Source organism: Salvia hispanica, chromosome 3, assembly GCF_029641045.1.
Source record: "Salvia hispanica isolate PSC_SH4W2 chromosome 3, Shi_PSC_v1, whole genome shotgun sequence".
Lineage (NCBI taxonomy): Eukaryota > Viridiplantae > Streptophyta > Magnoliopsida > Lamiales > Lamiaceae > Salvia > Salvia hispanica.
This window is the reverse complement of record NC_142694.1, coordinates 20,016,282-20,038,647: the sequence shown is the minus strand read 5'-3', so window position 1 is coordinate 20,038,647 and position 22,366 is coordinate 20,016,282. Positions and strand designations below refer to the sequence as shown.

The 22,366-nt window shown below is 34.9% G+C and overlaps 2 protein-coding genes across 2 annotated transcripts; both read left to right on the top strand.

The window, feature by feature from the left end:
* The first annotated feature begins 1,237 nt into the window (after nt 1-1,237).
* Nucleotides 1,238-2,677, top strand: LOC125216234 (loganic acid O-methyltransferase-like). The gene is made up of 4 exons (XM_089067749.1): nt 1,238-1,287; nt 1,407-1,480; nt 1,556-2,173; nt 2,246-2,677. The coding sequence occupies exons 2-4, from the start codon at nt 1,418-1,420 to the stop codon at nt 2,558-2,560; spliced, it is 996 nt and encodes a 331-aa protein (XP_088923875.1). The 5' UTR covers nt 1,238-1,287; nt 1,407-1,417; the 3' UTR covers nt 2,561-2,677.
* An 11,770-nt stretch (nt 2,678-14,447) lies between these two features.
* On the top strand, nt 14,448-16,463 carry LOC125212910 (beta-amyrin 28-monooxygenase CYP716A378-like). Its single transcript, XM_048113204.2, has 3 exons — nt 14,448-15,363; nt 15,461-15,645; nt 16,007-16,463. Exons 1-3 carry the CDS (start codon nt 14,448-14,450, stop codon nt 16,301-16,303), a joined length of 1,398 nt encoding a protein of 465 aa, XP_047969161.1. The 3' UTR covers nt 16,304-16,463.
* The last annotated feature ends 5,903 nt before the right edge of the window (nt 16,464-22,366 follow it).

Below are 22,366 nucleotides of genomic sequence, written 5' to 3'. Positions count from 1 at the left end.
ATAGCAACGGAATAGAAATATAAAAATAAAATTAAAAAATTCCAGTAGCGGACTATATCGGTTGCTAAAAAATGATTAATTTTCGTTTCTGATTTGATCAACATTTAGTAGCGGATTCTGTGTGTCGGAAATCCGTTGCTAAATCTTAGCAGCGGATGGTGTACGCGGCAAGCCATTTGGCAGCAAGGTTTTTAGCGGCGGACCTTATCCGCTACTAATCCGTTGCTAATGTGATTTAGTAAAGGAATTAAGTTAGGGTTAAGTTATTTAGCAGCAGAAATATTCGTTGCTAAATCGCGAGATATTTGTAGTTATACATAACAATATTCCAATTTAGTGTGATAAATTAATATTAAAGTTTATTAAATAAAAAATATAATTAACCTACAATATCTACAATTAATCAATTTATAAAAATAATAACTAATCACATAATGAATGAAAATTTATTCATTGATTATAAGAATAAATAAAGTTATTGTAATGTCACAAAAAGTGAAATAGTGTAGTGGTAATGGAGGTGGACTTACATACATGAACTTTGGAGTTCGAATCCCAATTGGCTCTAATTTTTGAAAAAATTATTGAGATTTCAAATAATCGGTTTAACCGGTTGGCGGTTCTCGGTCGAACCGGCCGGTTCAAAACGGCCTAACCTCCTGGCGGCTGTATCACAAGAATATGTATTTTTTTAATTTTGAAAACTCTTTTTTGTCTAATGAGGTGAGACTCATTCTCCATTCACAATATTTTAGTTGCTTTTTTTTCTCTACCTTTTTCTCTTACTTTACCAATTTTGTATAAAAATTCGTGCCAAACCTAAAGTGTATATCTTTTTGGGATGGAGAGAGTATATTAAAGTATGACTTACATTACATTAATTTTTTTAACCCACTTTCTATTACATTTCTGAAACTTTGTGTCAAATCACAGCGAGTCAATTAACGGCTGACAATGGGAGTGTATAACAACTTATATTTAATATCTAGATTTATTATATTTAAAAGTATATGGGCCTTAAATTGTTGTGAGACTAATGCACGTCTTTATTATTTATGCCAAACATAGTTTTCAATTAGTTAGCAGATTAGGCGAGGGATCTAATAAAAGTTGAGTTGTCAACATCTAGAAATTATGTTAATTAAGAAGCACCAAAATTAAAATTGTTAATATTTGGATTGATTATATTTAAAAGCACATGGGAGTATATCATGTGTAAGGTATGATATAGTTTTAAAAAGGAAGTTGACAAACAGCCTAACTACTCCAGTATTTTTTTAGTGGCATGTAAGTGCAAACTCAAATCAATTTGTAAAATTATGACCTTATTAAGTAGTAGTATTAAATTGTATAAATAGAATATGAAGATATCTGAATCGTACAAGTTGAGCTTCTGAAATCAATAGCAGGATTTGTAATGGCATCTCCGATGAATGGCGGTAGCGGCACATATAGTTACGCTAGAAACTCAACTTGGCAGGTTCAGTCAAATTCCATTTTTGTTTTTCATGTTTGATTATTAATTAGTATAATTTGCTTCTGAAACCACATACAGAGAAATGTGGCAGCTGCTTTGGAGAACACATTGAAAGAGGCAGTGATGGAGAATCTTGATCTACAAAAGCTGTTGTGTGATTCCGACACATTCGTAGTCGCCGACCTCGGGTGTTCGGTGGGGCCCAACACATTCCACGCCATGGAAGCCATCATCGATGCCCTGCAACGCAAGTGCGACAAAACCACCCTCGAATTCCAAGTTGCCTTCAACGATCAAACAGGCAACGATTTCAACACTCTATTAGCCTCTCTTCCTGTCGGGAGGAACTACTTTGCCGCGGCCGTGGCAGGCTCCTTCTACGGCAGACTATTCCCTTCCTCTTCCATCCACATCGCCCATTCCTCGGCCACACTCAACTGGCTGTCCAGGGTGCCGGAGGGGTTGGCCAACGCCGCTAAAATCCACTACACTGGCGCCCCTGATGCGGTGGCGAGAGCGTACCAAGACCAGTTCGAGGAAGACATGGGGATATTTTTTAGATGTAGAGCTCGGGAGATCGCAGCAGGAGGGCTGATACTCATTACCATGGGCGCCGTGCTTAGTAGAGATGCTCAGCATCGTGTGGCTGCCGCGTTTACTTTTATCGAGTCCATCCTCATCGACATGGTCAAAGAGGTATCGCATCACGTACTATTTGCGAAAATTGATTTAATATATCACTTTATCATTATATGAATCTGTGTGCAGGGAGTATTAGCGCAAGAGCGAGTGGATTCGTTCAACATTCCTATTATATTTCCTTACATAGAGGAAATAAGGAGATTGATTGAAAAAAATAAATGCTTTGAAATTGTGAAAATGGAGAAGTTGGAATCTGCGGGGAATAGTGAGAATGCAATAATGCACATTAGAGCAGGATTTGAAGGGACTTTGACCACTCACTTTGGAAGTGAGATTGTGGAACAAGTTTTTGTGAGGGCCATCCAACACCAACACAAGCTCCATTCAACTCTAACTAGTACAAGCTCCACGGGCATCTTTGTTGTGCTAAGGCGCAATTAAATATTGTATGACGTACTGTTGTAAAAGAAGACTTTTTTATTTTATTGTATTTTAAAAAGATATGCATGAACTGTACTGCATCGATATGGATATACACATGAGTGTTTAAATTATAAACTAGTGTTATCACCCGTACTATACACGGGACAAGTAATTTTTAAATAATTAAAAAAAATTATAAGATAAATAGATTAAAGAAAAGGATAATAAGAAAATAATATAATGTATATGATTAAAAGTATATGTTAATTACAATACATGTCCATAACAAAAAAGAAAAATGTACTCCTCCCAACTCACTCTAAATGAAACATTTCATATTTGGCAACAATGTCTACAACTTATATTTATGAACTAAGTGGAATAAAATAAATAAACGAACCATATATTAGCAGTGTGATAAGTCGCGTTTTGAGCCTTTTAAATGGATATTATGTGCAAGAGAGTTGCCAAGTTGTGCAGCTTGACGAACAAGTGAAGAGGAGAGAGGCCAGGGAAGCTTCAGGTGAAAAGAACGCTAGAGGAGAGCTATACTGATTAGGATTGCATGCCCTAGAGTATAAGCACGAGATGAAGTGAGAGCTAAAATGATCATCTTTCGAGAAGGGGCAGAATAGTCATTGCAAGAGAAGGAGCAACCCTAGGGATTAGGTAGGGATGTCAATGTAGCCCGCAACCCGTGGGTTGACCCGAATAACCCACCAAATTTATAGGGTTATCTAGCCTGATAAAATTACAGCCCAACTAACCCGAAAACCGTTGGGGTCAGACCCGAAAATCCGATAGGCTGGCCCGGAAACCCGATAAAATTTCTATCGTTCTATTTGTTTGACTCTAATTCGACACTTCATTGGTTTATTATAATATATATTACTAAAAAAATAACTTTCAATTTTATATATTAAATATATAAATTGTATATTAAATTTTTATTAACATAACAATAGATAAATAAATTAGAAACTTCAAATTCACTAAAAAATATATTTAAATTTCTAAAACATGCTTTAAAATTTCTTGATGTTTATGTTTTAATTTGCATAAATCTCAAATATTAGTATTTGATCATGTTTATGTTATAGTTTAAGCATATATCTCAAATTTATCATAATTAAATATTTTACATTTTATAAATATAACTAATTATCACCATTATTTATTGGATTGATTGCATGTTAATTTTATCGGTAGTAACCCGATTAACCCGTTGGGCTAGCCCGAAACCCGATCTTTTAGGGTTAGGGCTGAACTTTTATAACCCGAAAAAATCACAATCCGATTAGCCCGCACCCGATTGACCCGTAACCCGAATAGGGTTGGCCCGAAACCCTATGGGTTGGCCCGATTGACATCCCTAGGATTAGGGCAAGCAGCCCTATAAATAGAAGATCAACACTGAAGAAATGAGTCTTCCACCATTTAGTCCACATAAACATTCTTGAGATAGCTACGCTTCACTGTCGTAGCTCGTTGGGATCTCGTTCAACACTTCCGGCCACCGTCGGAAGAGGGGGTTGTATTGCGTACCAGTCAGTTTTTCGTCGCAGAGTTAGAAGTTTCACCAATTTCCATCGCTCCGAGGAGCCAACACTAGAGATGCCCACGGTTCGTGAACCGGCGGTTCCGGTTCGGAACCGCCGGTTCCGGTTTCGCGAAATGTGGAACCGAAACCGAACCGTGAGGCTTTTTGACGGTTCCGGTTCCGGTTCCAAAACCGGCGGTTCCGGTTCCGGTTCCGAACCGCCGGTTTTCGTACGGTTCTCACGGTTCCGGTTCGGTTTTGGCGGTTCCAACGGTTTTTTTTTTTTTTTTTGCTTATATAATTTGGAATTTTGGATTTATACAATAAATTGGAACAAGACAATGGATAATTTAAATTGAAATAAGACGAATAAGGTGAAAATCATATCAATTTTATTGAATTTGAGTTGTAACTTGTAACGGACAACAATACATTACAATAATACAATTGTCAATACATTACAATAATACAACAATGTATATAATTTACAAGTGTCGTCGGAACATAAATAAAAAAAACCATGAAATGGGGGGAAAAAGGAAAAAATTGAAAAGGGCTTGAACTCAACTTAAACTTTCAAAGTTAAACTTTTCAAATTTAAGTTGAGTTGCCTACGTATCCACAATTTTATTGAGGAATCAAAGCCCACGTAGTTCTCTTACCTTGCTTACCTTTTTGGCCGGCCGTGCTCGCCGTTCACCGCCCCCCCGTCATTGATATTGTTGAGCGCCTTCGCTTCCGACCTCGTCATCGGTGGAAAACTCTTCACCATCACTCTCTACACGAAAGTCGAAATCCGGCTCTTGTGCTCTCATGTCCGCCTTTGCCCAATCATCAAGTAACATAGTGGCTTCCATGTTTTTGGCGGAGAGATTGCTCCTTTTGTCGTCTAGGACACAACCGCCGACACTAAAAGCTTGCTCCACGGCGACGGTGGAAGCGGGGAACGGCGAAAATCTCCTTAGCCATTATCGAAAGTATCGGAAACTCTTTGTCATGTGTTCCCCACCAATCAAGGACGTCAATTTGTTGAGTAGGGGGACCTGGATTTTGAAAAATAGAGCGCGATTCCAAATATATATCTAACTCACTAGTAGCTCTAGTCCTATTGGTTGTAGCACCGTATAGATCTTGCAATTGTGATACTACGTCGGGATCAATCATGACATTGCTATAATTCCCGCCACCAAAATCAAATGTCGAAGGACTAGGAGGAGCACGTACCTGGTGAATGGTGTTATATCGCATTTCATATTCCCCGAAGAGAGCACGAAGCGCACTATCTAACCTTAGTTTGATTTCTTCAACATTCGGAAGATTTAGTTCGAAGCTTTCTCCTCTTGTCAAGCCCATTTCGCGAAGTTGAGAAAAATCCAAATCGTGCAAACAACCATAGTACATGTCTAAAATTTTATGCACACCATGCAACTTCCACTTTGGATCCAAGCATTTTGCAATCAAGAACACATTTGGAATACGCGCAAAATATTTCAACCATTTTTCAACCATATAAAACAAAATAGCCTTCAACTCAATGAATTGAGTATTTTTCACACATGTCTTAAAACCAATTGCCACATACATGCAATGCTACAAAACGCGCACAGAAGTAGGATAATAAACACCGGATAACTCAACAGTGGCATTTTTGAAAGCTTGGAATAATCGAAACAAATCCATGCTGTGGTCCCAACAAGAGGGTATCAAAAGCAAATCAGAAGGAACATGCGGGCAAGTTCTAAAAAAATCACATAAATACTCAATGTGGTTCAAAGTCGACTCCAACATATCGTACGTCGAGTTCCAACGAGTTGAAACATCCAAACGAAAATTGGTGTACCTGCACTGCTTGCTATGACAATATTTCTTCCAAGCTCTACCAATAGGAGCTTTGTTATGAATCAATTTAACAGCAGTTCTAATAGGATCAACATACTTTTGCCACAAATCGATCGCATCTTGAACACACAAATTCAAAATATGAGCAATACATCGCACATGAAAATATTTGCCATCAATAACAGGAGAACATGCACTGATGAGATCATCTATACTAGCAGTGTTAGCACTTGCATTATCAAAACCAACAGAAAAAATTTTATTGATCAATTGAAATTCATTCAAACTTGAATGATCAATTGAGCAATTGCTTGTGCAGTGTGTGGTGCGGGAAATTCCCGAAATGCAATCAAACGTTTGTTCAATGTCCAACTATGATCAACGAAATGCACAGTAATGCCCATATATGAATTTTTGCAAAAACAATCAGTCCACACATCAGAGCAAATCGAAACTTTATGACCCAAGTTAACAATAAACGTACCTAATTGCACCTTCTTTTCCATGCATTGTCTAACAACAGCTCGAGTCATAGAAGTTCGACTCAATTTTCTTGCAGCGGCATTATAAACTTGTCGCATACTCGACTCAAAAGCATCGTTATCAAAAGCATTGAATGGAAAATGTTTCATCACAGCAAATCTAGACATCACATTAAGAGCATTTTTATGATCATATTTTAAAAGAGTATTGCTACACATACCTGATGTTTGGGATGAACCCGTCCCACTCCCGGTCCCGCCTCCATGTTGAAAGTTGAGTTGAGTTTGGGTTGGAGCGATACCAAACTCGACCGGATGCGCTTTCTCCATGTGACGGGTAAATGTACCATATCCTCCACTCTTTCGTAATGTGTATACGTTTTCACAATAGTTGCAATACACATTAAAAGTGTTCGGATCGGTACTATCTCGTACCTTCTTGAAATGTTTGACCATGATATCTGAGGTTAAAGTCCTTTCAACTGGTTTAGGAGGTTGAGGAGGATGTCCACGACCACGACCACGACGACTCCTTGGTGGTGGGGGTGGGGGTGGCATTTCTTGTTGTTGTTCCTCTTCCGTCTTCTCCTCCTCTTCCTCCTCGTCATCATCGTCGTCATCAAGATTCACCGGGGTTGGAATTTGTTGAGAATAGGCACCGGGACCGGGAGCACCACTACCACTACCAACATAAGCATCGCCTCCATATCCACGTCCGCCTTGGGATTGAGAGCGGGAGAGAGCAATAGCATTGGCCATATCTTGCTCTTCTCGATTCTACAAAATAATATTTGTAGCGAAAGTATCAAATAACATTATGAACAATAATGTAATGTAATTCATAATTAATAATATTAGTAGATAATAAATATTAACCTGCCACATATCCATGTTCCTTTGAGAAATCTCATAAATAACGGATTTTCGACTTGGCCTCTTGGACTTTCCTTTTCCTTTATCAATACGATCTTCTCGGGATGAAGACATCTTGATAGTTTATGGAATTATAGTAGAAATATGGACTTATAATTTTTTTTTTGTTTTAGCAATTGAGAAAGACAACTTAAAGAACTATAGATCAAGTATAACAATGCGTAATATAAGAGTAGCACTTGAATAATTCAAATGAAAGCACAAATAGCACAATGAGAAATGGGAGACAAAGAGAGAGAATTGGGAGATTGAAGAGAGAAACTCTTATTAACACAAGAGTGGGGTAAATGTAAGTGAGGATAGAGGGGGGTATTTATAGATAAAAATTTGGGGGGGAAATCTGAAATTGAATTCAAAATTCGAATTTAAAAAAAAAAAAAAAAAAAAATTTAAAACGGTCAAAAACCGCCGGAACCGCCGGAACCGCCGGTTAACCGCCGGAAACCGCCGGTTTTACACCCGAAACCGCCGGTTTGGTCAACAAACCGTCTGACCACCTGCACTCAACCATCCCATCAAAGCTGCAACGTGTCAGCCTTGTGTTCCGCGCCAAAACCGAAAACCGCCGGTTTGACGGTTAACCGCCGGTTTTCACGGTTAACCGGCGGTTTTGGTCATAAACCGCCTGCAAAACCGCCTGAAAAAGCCGACCCATCCTACCGAAAGCTGGCCGCCTCGAAAATCTCGCCGGAACCGTGAAACCGCCGGTTAACCGGCGGTTTGGTGACGGTTTCGGTTCATTAAATTTGGAACCGGAACCGGCCCGCGGTTCAAATTATCACGGTTCCGGTTCAAGATTTTTGTCACGGTTCCGGTTCGGTCCGGTTCAAGATTTTTGTCACGGTTCCGGTTCCGAACCGGAACCGGCAGTTCCGGTTTCGCGGTTAACCGCCGGAACCGAAAACCTTGGGCATCTCTAGCCAACACTCTTTACTTGTTTTTTTCACCATTTTCTAGTTTTAGTACCTTGCTATCTTTTGGTATTTGGAGTTATTGGTAGCTACTGCCTTGTTTTTAAACACAATCCGTTTTGATTCCATGGAAATGAAGTTTCTGTTGGTTTGCTTTGTATTTCACGTGCTAATGGACTCCATGCCGCTTAGTTAAATAGACCTAGAGATGTAGAGTTGGTTTTGTTTGTTCGCATGTTAGATCTGTCTAGTTAGATAGATCGAGTGATTTCTCAAGTTTTTGCAAAAATTAATCGGTGTAGTTTTCATTAATGCATGAGATCTAAGTTTTCCGCCACCTTCATGTTGGGTAGTCTGTTTGCCGATTTCCTGCATAATTTAGCCCTCATGGTTCAATTGCTAATTAGATCCAAGATTGTTGAGTTTTATTTCAAGCATTCATCAATGGAATCCCGAGTTTCTGATTGTCATTCATTGCTTGGAGAATAAAAGAATGTCACAATTCAAGTTGGGACAACTTTGTTGCTTTTACCTTTTGTTGTTTCTTTTCAGCTTTTCCTGCAATGGCCAAGTAGTTAGTTAGCCAGCATAGTCTGTTATTCCCTTCTACCTTTTGTCGACCCATTTTTAGTAAGTTTCACGATTCACATGCACACTAGTAGTCCAGTACTTACACTCACGTGCACAGCCACAACGTGAAGTATCTAGTTACATACTGGTTAGGATAGGTGTAGGTCCCATTTCCATTTCTCCGTCTAGTTAAACTCAACCCCCAAAAGCGTTGTAGCAAACTCAACCTTCCAGAACAAGTTTATTATACTACATCCATCTGTGTGGGATTGATCATTTACTCCATTACACTAGCCAGTAGAGTGGGTTAAGGTTTTTGATAGAGAAGAGAGATACAAACCTAACGACACAGCTAAGTTTAGGTATCCTCCTAACCAGTTGACACACACGAGTCTTTCTCATCTTCTAGTACACATAAATTTACGTCTATCATAGTGCTATGCATGGTACATAAAATTCTAAATAATAAAGATAAATTCTAAGGTAAATAGATTAAAAAAAAAGAGGATAAAAAGAATATAATGATATTTATAGTTAAAAATGTGTATTAATTACAATAAATATTCATAATATTATAAACAATAATAAAAAGAGAAATCTACTTCTCTCAAAAACCCAGACAAGGATTTTAAAAAAAAGATAAAGAAAATATAATGATGTTTATGGTCAAGAATATGTGTTAGTTAAAATAGTATTCATAACATTATAAATAATTAAAAATATTAAAAATAACAAAAATAGGGGTGGGAATACGGATATCGGGTATTGGGTTTACCCGTACCCGACCTGATACCCACCGGGTATTGGGTATCCAATATCCACTTTTATAGGATTGGGTATGGGATTGGATATTGAAATTTAAGATAATTCGGGTATTGGGTAACCCGAATGGGTATCGGGAATTACCCGAATACCCAATTTATTATTTTAAGTATTTTTATAAATTAGGTTTAGTCATTCCGGGCTTCAAGAGCTGGGCTAATTTATTTACTAATTATAACTTTCTCTAAACTTATAGTATAAATAAGTCAATCTCTCTTACTCTAGGTCACTGCTTCTACATTTTAATTAAATGTGTAACTTTTATTGTTTTGCTTACATAACCAATCCTCATAAATATAATCGTGTACTTTAAAATAAATGCAACATTAAAGATGTTAGTAGTTTATTTAATTTATTTCTATAGTTATATTAATATAATTATAATTTGAATTTTTTTATTAGTTATTAACACATATAAATAGTCGGGTATTTGGGTACCCGATTCGTCGGGTTTGGATACCCGAGGCGGATATTGGATTATCCGAAAATATATCGGGTCGGGTGTTGGGTGGACATTTTAGATGATTTTTGGGTTTGGATACCCGGTTTTTTCGAATCGGGTATCCACGGATACCCCTATTCCCACCCCTAAACAAAAAGATAAATGTATTTCTCTCAACCTGCTCTAAATAAAACATTTCATGTTCAGCAAAAGATTTTAAACAGTTTTAATTTCTGACATGAGTGTAATAAAATAAAATAAAATAAATGAAAAAGAGGAATTGTGCGACAAATGATCAAAGAGTTTGTGTTAATTATAATAAGATATATACATAAATGATGCGACTAAGGATCAAAGAGAAAAAAAAAAACATAGTATAATTTAAAAAAATAAATTATTTTACATAACGTATTTCATTGAATCATAATATACTATGAAAAATATTTATAATAACGCAATTAAATAATATGACATTTCATCTAACATATTTCTTATGCATATATGATATTTATTTTTAATTATTATCCTACACGACATCATAGTATCATTTGTTTATCTTAATATATTTATTTTCTAAAACATAATTTAATAGTATTAAACTTTTATTGTCATAACTGAAAAGTCAAGCCTTGAACAACAATATATTTTTAGTAGAATAAATCCAAGTCTAACTCAATTCTAAATATATACTCCCTCCGTCCCGACTAAGATGACATATTGCTTAACCGACATGGGATTTTAAGAATTATTGGTTAAAGTATTTAATTGGAAAGAGAAAAGGTGGGTGTAAGTATTAAAGTAGAGAGATAAAGAAAGATGAATATTTTAATAAGAGTGAGAAAAAGTGGTTGAGTGTATTAATTGGAGAGAGAAAATTTCCAAAAAGAAAATGTATCATCTTAGTTGGGACAAACTAAAAAGGAAAACGTGTCATCTTAAACGGGACGGGGGGTATATCTTAAGTAATTGAAATATGTATATAGGAGCATGTTAGGATGCCACCACCCCTTAAAATAACATCATACCACCAGTCCTAGCCAATCATTTGTACACGTGGGCGAATAATAAGCTGCCACGTGGCAAAAAAAAAGTTGAAAAACTCGGCCAACAATTTGTTGCTCTTTATACAGCAATTTTTCTTGTCCAGCAATATCCAACACGCGATACAGCAATCTATAGATTGTTGTGTAGTGTTTGTAATATTGTTGTGTAACGTTTATAATATTGTTGTATATATGGTGTCACGATGTTACTTTAAGAAGTGTTGTACTCCCTCCGTCCCGGATAATTCGGGCCACTTTGACCGGGCACAGGTTTTAAGAATTGTAATGAAAAGTGAGTTGAAAAAGTTAGTGGATGTGAGTCCTACCTTTATATATTAGTTTTATAATAAAATGTGAGTAGGAATGAGTTAGTGGAATATGAGGTCCACTACCAAAAATGGTAAAAGTGAAATGAGACAAATTATGTGGGACGACCTGAAATGGAAAACTTGGACGAATTATCTAGGACGGAGGGAGTAAATATTAAATATAGGACACGACTATGCTACCCTCTCAGCACTAGGGTTTTTGTGAAAGAAAGGAGAGAAGAAGTAGAGATAGGGTAGAATATATCCTGATCTATTTTCTCATTATCGTAACAATGAGATAACAAGAGTTGAAGTTGAGACTATAAATCCTTAAGCGAAAACCTGGATGTATAATGCGATCGACTCGATTACATTATTAAAATTTAAACTAAATATTAAAATATATGCAAATCAACAGTAGTCTTGGAAACATGTGCAATGTGCTAATTGATTTTTATGCTAAATTAGGTGATACGATCATATGAGCCGAGCTCGTGAAGCAAGTGAATTTTAGGCCGTTGAATATGCTTGGAAAGGCCTACAACGCAATAGACACCAAAGAAGACATGTTTCCTCAATTCCCTCATATTTGAGTCATTTTTCTTTTTCGGAAAGTTCTCTCATAATTGAGTCATTCCATATATAGCAATTTTTTTCTCTTTCTTACTCTACCCTCTCTTACTTTATTATTTCTACTTTATTCAATTTCTACTTTATTCTCTCTATCTTTTTTATCTCTCTTACTTTTTTTTATCTATTTATTTAACACACTCAACACCCTTCTAAAACTCCGTGGCGAAAAGTTTCGCTTCAACTATGAGGAAACAAAGGGATTAAGATTTTAGAGATCTAATGGTCTATAGATTGACATGTGTAATTTCATTTTTTATTTTTTAATATTAAAAAGATAATAAGTAATAACTGTCACTTTAGCGTTTAAGAACACATTATTAATATAGTGTGTTAATATTGACATTGTACAAGCATTGTATTGACATATTAGGTAAGGTGTATTGATATAAAGCTGCTTTACGAAATTTATGAATATTCACGAAAATTTTATCAAATTTTGACATCGAAATATATGTACGTAGGATCTCGTTGGAATCCTTATAAAATTATCTTTAATTTGATATATGTTGTGTGAAAAAATAATTTAAACGAGAAAGCGATATACATTTAATGTTTTGAGATATTTTTAAAAAAATTAGTTATAACTAACTTGTTGTTAATTGACATTAATATTCTAATTGACATTTTTGTGCATGATATTGGTATTTGAAATTGAATGATCTTAACCCTTAATTTAAATATTTAATATCTATCATTTAATTATAATTAATAATTTAAAAAAGTTAACAATATAACACACGTTACTGTTTCTAATTTTATATTCGATCAAATTACTTGTGCAAAGTACAAGATACCAACCGTCCATGATTTATCTCTAATTTTATTAGCTGGGAATGGAGATAGTGACAAGGAATAAACAAATGCTACCAATAAAAAAATATCAGCCACGCTATAATAAACAAATACTCCTACTATCACGATTTATCTCTAATTTTACTAGGTGCACATTATTAATTAACTAGTATCATAATCGTACGGTCCATTCTATTTTTATGAACTTAGTTTACACAGTAAAATAATTTTATAAAATAATACTTCCTTCATTTTCTCATAGTTGAGTCATTTTTCTATTTCGAGAATTACCCTCATAGTTGAGTCATTTCCATATATAGTACTCCCTCCGTCCCAAGATATTAGACTCGTATACCATTTTAGGATATCCCAACATATTTGAGCCATTTCTATTAAACATTTACTTTACTACCAACTTCACTTACACAACTAAAGAACACCTCATAAATTCCTGTGCCCAAAAGAAGTGAGTCTAATATCTTGGGACAGAGGGAGTAGTAACTTTTTTCTCTTTCTTACTTTACTCTCTCTTACTTTACGTCTCTCTATTTTATTCACTTTTTTACTTTATTCTCTCTACTTTATTTTCTCTCTTATTTTTTTATCTATTTATTTAACACAATCAACATCTCTATCTTAAACTATGTACTAAAAAGTTTCGCCTCAACTATGAGGAAACGAAGGGCGTAAACAATATTATTGTACGAATTCTAAAAACATAAAAATATATAATAAATATTCGTTATATAAATATGTAAAACCAAATAAAAATATATTGCTTAGTAAATTCAGTAAAAAAATTTCAATAAAAAAAAAAACTAAATTCATATCGATATTTGCATTAAAGTTGCTATCTCATAAAAATTTAATTCATATCCAAAATTTATAAATATTCCAAAATGATCCAAAACTCATCTTTCCTGTATGTACAGATAGATTTATTCACCCTTATTAGTAATAAATATCCCACGCTATAATATACAAATACTATGACTAATAAAAATTAAAGAAAGTAAACGAAGCGGTTCAAAAATAAGTTAAACAAATACTACACGCTAGGTTGGTGTACTGCACATATTAATTAATTAAATTTACGATTAATCATTGATTGAACATTAACAACCTAGTCTCTAAACTTTAAAATATCATAAATATTCACGAAATTGAAGTATAATCACATCCACGATACCTTTTTCACTATCCCATTAAGAGCATTTTTGGTGATTCACAAAAGTTGACTTGCATTATTAAATACTCCATTAGTCCCAGATTAATTATCACTCTTTTATATTTCGGTCCGTCCCTCAATAATTATCACACTTTATTTTTACCATAAATGGTAAGTAAGTCTCACATTCCACTAACTCACTTCATTCACATTTTACTATAAAACAAAAACAAAAAAGTGGGTCTAACATTACACTAACTTTTTCAACCAACTTTTCTTTACATTTTATAAAACCTATGCCCGGTACAATTAATCAAGGACGGAGGGAGCAATTAACCCACAATTAATCATTAAACTACTAACCTCCACTCTAATCAATATAAACATCTCTCCCCCTTCACACAAACCCAAACAATTTCAGTATGGAGCTTTTTACATTAGTGGTTTCCATACTCCTCATCGCCATCACATTTTTCCTCCTCCGCCGCAGAAGCTCCGGCAACGCCAGATTGCCACCCGGAAGCTTCGGCTGGCCAATCATCGGCGAGAGCGTGGAGTTCCTCTTCGGCAATTCGGAGAAATTCGTCGGCGATCGGATGCTAAAGTACTCCCCGGAGATGTTCAAAACCAAAATCCTCGGCGAGAAAACCGCCGTGATCTGCGGCCCCGCCGGCAACAAATTCCTCTTCTCCAACGAGGAGAAGCTATTCAGCATGTTCCGCCCCCACTCAATGCAGCACCTCTTCCGCTCCAACAAGCCCAAACCCGCCCTCAACATGCCGGAGGTGGTTCGCCAGCCCGGTTTCCTCAAGCCGGAAGCCCTGATGCGTTATTTGGCGGGAATGGATTTGATCACGCAAAAGCAGCTGCACATTCACTGCGACGGTAAAAAAATCGTGGAGTTTTACCCGCTGTCAAAAACAATTACCTTAACTATCGCATGCCAGTTTTTCCTGGGGATAAACAACCCTGACCGGATCGCGCGGTTGGTGGAAACTTTCGATGATGTCACGCGGGGGATGGCATCTATCATGCTCAATTTGCCCGGGACCACGTTTTACCGCGCCAACAAGGCTGCGGCAGCGCTCCGGAAGGAGCTCATCGCGGTGGTCGAGGAGAAGAAGGAGGCGATGGCCGAGGGAGCTGGGCCGATGCACGACATCTTGTCGCACATGATCGCGGCGTCTGACCCGAGCGGGAGCTGCTTGCCCGAATCCGAGATTGCGGATAAGATGATGGGGCTCTTGATCTCCGGGTATGGCAACGTGTCAACCACCATAACATTCGTGATGAAGCATCTAGGGCTGAACCCTGATATCTACGAACGAGTTCGTGCAGGTAACGAATAATATCCATCCATAAAAAATATTCTCTAATTTGTTTTTCACTAACAATATAAAATTTGAATTGATATAGTAATGATTTTATATTTCAGAACAACTAGCGATTGCGGTGGCTAAGAAGGAAGGAGTGCCATTGCATTGGGAAGATATGGCGAAGATGAAATATTCATGGAATGTGATATGTGAGACAATGAGAATGGTTCCATTTCAAGGAACTTTTAGGGAAGTGATTGAGGAATTTACTTATGCTGGCTACACTATTCCTAAGGGTTGGAAGGTAATGGATTATTACTCCTTGAAAAGTATGAATTATTTTCTTATTAGTCCGTCCCTAAAAATTTGAATTTTATAAATTTGGAAAAGTAAAATACCACATTACCTTACACATCATTTTATTTACAACTTATACCATTACACTACACTATTAATGATGTGGAGCCCACTATCAACTAACACAATTTGCCTACTTTATATCTCTCTATCTCTTACTTTACCAATTATACATTATAACTCGTGTCGAACCAAATGTTCATAGTTTTCAGAGACGGGGGAGTATGATACGGCAAGTTCAGAGATTGTATGCATTTTATAATTATGTTTGAGCGAGATAAATATTTGACAAAATGTATGATTTGTAGGTATATTGGACCGTGAGCACGACCTGCATGAGCCCTCAATATTTCAAGGATCCGAAGAGGTTCAACCCATCGAGATACGACGAGGGAGAAGCGCCTCCTCCTTACACCTACATGCCGTTCGGAAAAGGGCTGAGAATGTGCCCGGGAAACGAGTATGCTAGGATAGTGATGCTGACTTTCGTTCACAATGTTGTGAAAAATTACCGATGGGAAATGGTCGACCCGAACGAGAAGGTCAGCGGATCCATGATTCCGGAGCCCCAAAAAGGCCTACCGGTCCGTCTTTACCATCATTGATGCAAAGCTGGAACATGCCGAAAACTGTTTGTTGTACAATCAATGTCAAATAATGGAATTGAATCCTCCGTTTAATTTCTTTTATGGATACATGTTTATTGTTGAATCTATAGTTTTAGTATTGGTTTTAATGATGTTTAAAAATATGAAAGTTTTTGCTGGAATGATACCAAACAATTTTAAGTAGTTAGGTCTATGCCCTCTCTTAAAATGCCACTCCATTATTCGGTATTAATTGACTTTAATTTTTACCTTTTGTATTGGCCCATGTAGTACATTTTTTTCAGATAATCGAAGGTGGTTTAAAATTTTCTGAGTGCACCATTGAGTAAAGTGAAACATATAAATCTTTTGAAGATAAAACAAAAGTTTTATTTAGAAAGTACTATTGAATACAGATCTCAAAATTAGCAATAGATCACAAATGATGAATTGCATATTAATTCATGAGTAGTGATTTAGAGACATAATGTCTCTATGCCATAATACCCTTATGTCTCTATACCATAATTATATTTTATATATGGACAAATATAACCAAATGCTATTTTTGGATAAAATCAATTAGCATGATCAGTAGTGGGTGATCTAATTTCTATAATAAAGACTAATAAAGCTAACGGTGAAATTCAATAGAGTATATTATATATTTTACATAGGAATAACATAAAAATAAATACTCAAAAATCAACTAATATTATAAAATACATAAAATTAAAATAATAAATTCAATTAGTATTATATTTATTTTGACTAAGATTCGACAATACTTTTCCAAAAATTAAAAAATTGAATAAATTAAATTTTCAAAATTGAATAATTTAGAATAGTAAGTATGATATAAAACAACCTACACCCAATTAGTATTAATATATTATACATATTTTCTTAATTTTATCATGATATAGTGAATTGAGCTAATAACTCAATTATTTATAAAGCAAAAGAGAAAATGCCTTGTAATTATTTATTTGATCGAAGTTCGATTGCAATGTTCTAAGAATAAAAAATTTAAATAAATTAAAATTTTGGAAAGGAAAGAAGTAGTATAATAAAAATTACAAAATTCTTAAAATAAAAACTATAAAGTCAATTATTATTATTATTATTATTATTATTATTATTATTATTATTATTATTATTATTATTATTATTATTATAATTAATAATTTATTTAATGATATACTGAATGGAGCTTAAAACTCTAATATTTTATATAAGAAAAAAGAAGAAAATAATATAGGATTAGTATTTTTATAAAATGGATTCATAATTTATTCATTAAGTTCAAATCTCATAATTTATTCCCTTAGTTTTGGAACATTACGTTGAATAAAACTTTTATGAATAAATCTCCCATTTCTCTAATGTTCTACTTCTTTAGGTATATATTTTAATTTTAAATCATATCTTCCACATTTATATATATTCCATAATTAAGTTACCACGTCCTTATTTAAGATGTAAGGGCAAAAAGGTAGATGTAAAAAAGTATAGATTTAATTAAAAATATAATATAGTATAAGATTACAATTTTAACCTCATTATGGTATTATAGCTTGGAGACATTATGTCTCTAAATCATTTTTCTTAATTCATATTAATCAATCTATTTTTCATATTTTGATGTTGGGAAAATAATCTAATATATTTACACCGAAAGAAAGGGATCTTATCAAATCCTTTAAGTAAACGCAACTAATCTTTAAAATGTAGTAGTACTATAAAATACTCCTTAGCTTGTGACTCGTGACAACAATTAGCTACACAATGCTGAGCGGAAATTATGTCTTTATATCCGTAATTTGTAGTAGTATTATTATAATTTTGCAGCTAAAATTATTTTCACTGCATTCAAAACTTTTTGAAAGTCATTTTTAAGTTCCAGTCTAGATTTATTACTCCATTAGATTAGTTAAATTTAATCTAGAATTGATAAACCATGCTATTATAATAATAGAAATTTATAGTATTTCATGGTAATAGAAAGAGTGAGTGATGGTATTTATATAATGATTTCTTACATTCAGTCACCGCTCTATTATTATAATATAAATTTATAAAATTCCATGGGAATAATTAGAGAGATTTACGGTACTTATATGAAATTTCTTTAGAACTAACAAATATTATTACAATATGAAATTTCTTTAGAACTAACAAATATTATTACAATTATTTTTTATTTCATTTGCCAATAAGGCGTTTGATACGCTCGGATTTTGCACTGTTTTAAGGCTATTATTTGGTCTGTTTTTAAGTGTGAAAGTTCCACTACTTGTCCATAAACTGCATATTTTATCTATTTTGGTATTTTGACGTATTTTGTGAGAAATGTGCAAAATAGAGCCTAAAAAGCTAGCTAAAAGTCGAAATTGAAAATCTGGAGCTTTCGAAGGATCCAGCGGTCCGCCGCAACACAGCCAGCGACCGCTGGCCGGCAACTAGGACTGGCAATTTTTGGCACGACATGATAACACGACACAAACCCGCACGAAATTAATGGGTTTAGGTCAAAGCTTATTGGGTTCGTGTCCTTATCAGGTCGACACATTAAGAACACGCAAATTTCGTGTTGGGTTCGTGTTACCCGTTAAGAAATTATATTATAATATTATTGATTTTTTTAATATTATTTTATCTAAATTTCGTGTCGTGTTCGTGTTGAATTTTGTTGGATTTTATTGTTATGAAGTATGAATCTATTGATCTTATAATTTATCATTCTAGATTGTGTAATCAGATTTTAAGTTCCTAATCAGATTCAAGGTTTTATAATTTTTAAATCATGAGTAGTTGTTATCTTGTTGTTATTATATTCTTACCGCGTTTTCAGGTCGTGTAGTTATAGTGTTGTATTGTGTCATGTTGACCCAAGATGGTTCTTGTCGTGTTCGGGTTTAAGGGTAGCAGATTGTGTTCGTGTTCATGTTCGTATTTGAGATTTTCTTAACGGGTCGCGTTCGTGTTTATACTTATTAGGTTGTGTCATTATCGTGTTGACATGATAACGTAATACGCTCGGATTTTGCACAGTTTTAAGGCCATTATTTGGTCCGTTTTGAATGTCAAAATTGCATTACATATCCATTATTTGCATATTTGATATATTTTGGGATTTTGACATGTTTTGTGAGAAATGTGCATATTTGAGCCTAAAAAAGGAGTCATAACGCGAAGTTGGAAATCTGGAGATTCTGGGTGCGTCCAGCGGCCGCTGCAACACCGCCGGCGACCGCCGACTCCCAACGACTGCCAAGTCTATAGCGGCCTGCTCCGGGAAAGCTGTGCATGGAATGAAGGCACACCCAGCAACCGCTGGGCAACGTGCGCGACCGCTACAAAGGGTCCAGAAAGTTACGGGATGATAGCCGGAGACCGCTGAAATAGGTGCAGCGACCGCCGCCCAAGAGTCAGAAGCCTCAGACCAACTGTCACACCTCAATCCTTATGACGTATGCACTTACTATAAATAAATTAAAAATATAAAATAAATAACCACATTTCGAGTACATAATGCGCACATATTATATAGTTTCAAAACCACTATTTATTAATTACATATTTCAAACATTCTAAACTGTAGTGGGACCCTCTCACCACTCTATATATTATACATTTATCTACATGCAAAAATGATGAGCAGGAGAAGGTTGCCAAGAAGGTTGCCAAAATGTGTCAGCCGCTGACCCTTATAATAACTGTAACTCATGTCATCTCACGCATCATTGATATCTTATTCCTGAAAATATTAGTGGTTTATATGAGCCACAACTCAGTGTATATAAACCTTACCTTTAATTCCACACCCCAACAATCAAGCCCAACAATCAAACATATCCTTTAATTAATATATATAATAATAACCAACAATTATTAGAAACAAATTTATATACATATGCATATGTCACTCTGTTTAATTTATTATTCTGTGACTGGTCAAACCTGGTATCTGCCCGGAATTTCCATTGTATACGACCCGAAGGTCCCTTTTTATTATTTGACCTTTGCACGAAGGTCCCTCTTTGATTTGACCTTTCCACGAAGGCCCCTCTTTGATTTGACCTTTCCACGAAGGTCCCTCTTGGCATATTTTCTTTGACTCGTAGGTCCATTATCATTGTATATGACCCGTAGGTCTATTGGCATTGATATCAGACCCAGGGCAAGACTGTCACATATCCTCTTTAATTCCATGATTCAAATAATTCCAATACCATGCATCAATCATATCCATTGCACCAATTACATACCCATATATTTCATCAATAATTCCAATACATATTTATTGCACAAATCATATATACACATCACTTACAACATCAATATCAAATAACACATAACCATTTCAGGCTCACATCATATAATTCAAATATTCACTCCAATTTAACACATAGCAATCAATTACATAAAATATATAAAATTAAAAATGTGATTTATGCACGCCTGGGACAAAAAGTACTCAAACATCCAAATTCCCTTCTTTATCTACAACTTTATATAGCCGAAGGGGGTGGAAACTATTTTTCGTTTTATCTCTTCCTAACTCATCTATCTCTTCCTTTGTCTCACTGGCTGTATGTAAAATATATATCTATGAATATTTGAGGCGGCTCCCTATCCATATTAAATATAAAGCTATAGCTTACTATACATCATAAAATTATTTAAATATATGGCATATATGCATGCTTATTAGTTTTCCTAATTGACATTTGTCACATATTATTGGTGGCACTATGAAATAGTGACCACGTAATGCTAACACGTACATATATAACTTTTTTAAACTATGCTACTACTATTATTTATATCTCATTTAGGATCATTATCAAAATATATATTTTCCATGCACTAGACACTCTCATGCACACGCATACCTAATTATATATATATATATATATGGGTGCGTTAGGCTCCTTTGCACCCTAAGTGTCTCATTTCCTTTTTAATCTCAGTCCTTGGATCCTTGAATTGGATGGTTGTGATCAATGCATTATTAGTCTATAATGTTGCATTATTAGCCGATTTGCATTATTAGAATGAAAATGTGCATTATTAGTCTATAATGTTGCATTATTAGCCGCTGTGCATTATTAGAATGAAAATGTGCATTATTAAATGACACGTGGCATTAATCTAACCGTCAGATGACAAAATCGTGGGGCTAGGATTAAGAAGGACAAAAGGACAAAAGATATGAAAAGGATTTGAATACATCCCTATATATATATATATATATATATATATATATATAGAGAGAGAGTTGCATTATCTACAAATCCACTCTTAAAGACCGAACCACCGAACCATACCAAATTAGGGTTTTTAGATCTAATTTTTTATGGATGAGATACACAAATTTATAAATTATTTTCGCCTTCATCACGAGCCTATTTTAATTCATCCGAAGGTAAATAAGGCATACTAACATGTTACGAAGATTTAACTTCATTCCAGAATATATTACTTCATTCCAGAAGGTTTTTACTTCATTCCAATAGGATTATTACTTCATTCCAGTACGTAAATGCGGTTTCGCCGTCGCGTGCCATTCTTCTCTCTACAATATCTATCACCACCTCCACGGCTTGATATGATTTAATAAACACATGAAATAATGTAATAAATTATTGGAATAAAGTATGTGTAGAGCATTTGAAATACTACTGGAATGAAGTAAAAATCTTATCCAATGAAGTAATAATGTTTCTGAATGAAGTAATAAACCCACTTGAATAAATTGCATTTTAAAATGTTAATCAAGTAAAAACACAAGTCAATGAATTTGAATGAAGCATATGGTGAATCATTTCAAAACCTACTGGAAGCAAGTAAAAACATGTTGTAGTTTCAAGGTATTACGTACGGAATGAAGTAATATACCTATACAATGAAGTAAAATGGGCTTGTAATGAAGCCGAAAAAATTTACACAGCAGCACATCTCATCAAAAACACTAGATCTAATGGCCCAGATTTGGTCTCTAGTTCGGTCTTTAAAATTGGTTCGACATTGATCACAATTCTATATATTACTTCATTGTATATTTTTTTGATGAGA

What these genes read in the sequence shown, in the direction of transcription:
- LOC125216234 (XM_089067749.1), top strand. Translation starts at nt 1,418, where the DNA reads ATGGCATCTCCGATGAATGGCGGTAGCGGCACATATAGTTACGCTAGA. An exon ending in CTAGAAACTCAACTTGGCAG is followed by an intron (nt 1,481 to 1,555) that starts GTTCAGTCAAAT and finishes AACCACATACAG; the next exon opens with AGAAATGTGGCAGCTGCTTT. An exon ending in TCATCGACATGGTCAAAGAG is followed by an intron (nt 2,174 to 2,245) that starts GTATCGCATCAC and finishes ATCTGTGTGCAG; the next exon opens with GGAGTATTAGCGCAAGAGCG.
- LOC125212910 (XM_048113204.2), top strand. Translation starts at nt 14,448, where the DNA reads ATGGAGCTTTTTACATTAGTGGTTTCCATACTCCTCATCGCCATCACA. An exon ending in CTACGAACGAGTTCGTGCAG is followed by an intron (nt 15,364 to 15,460) that starts GTAACGAATAAT and finishes TTTATATTTCAG; the next exon opens with AACAACTAGCGATTGCGGTG. An exon ending in CTATTCCTAAGGGTTGGAAG is followed by an intron (nt 15,646 to 16,006) that starts GTAATGGATTAT and finishes TATGATTTGTAG; the next exon opens with GTATATTGGACCGTGAGCAC.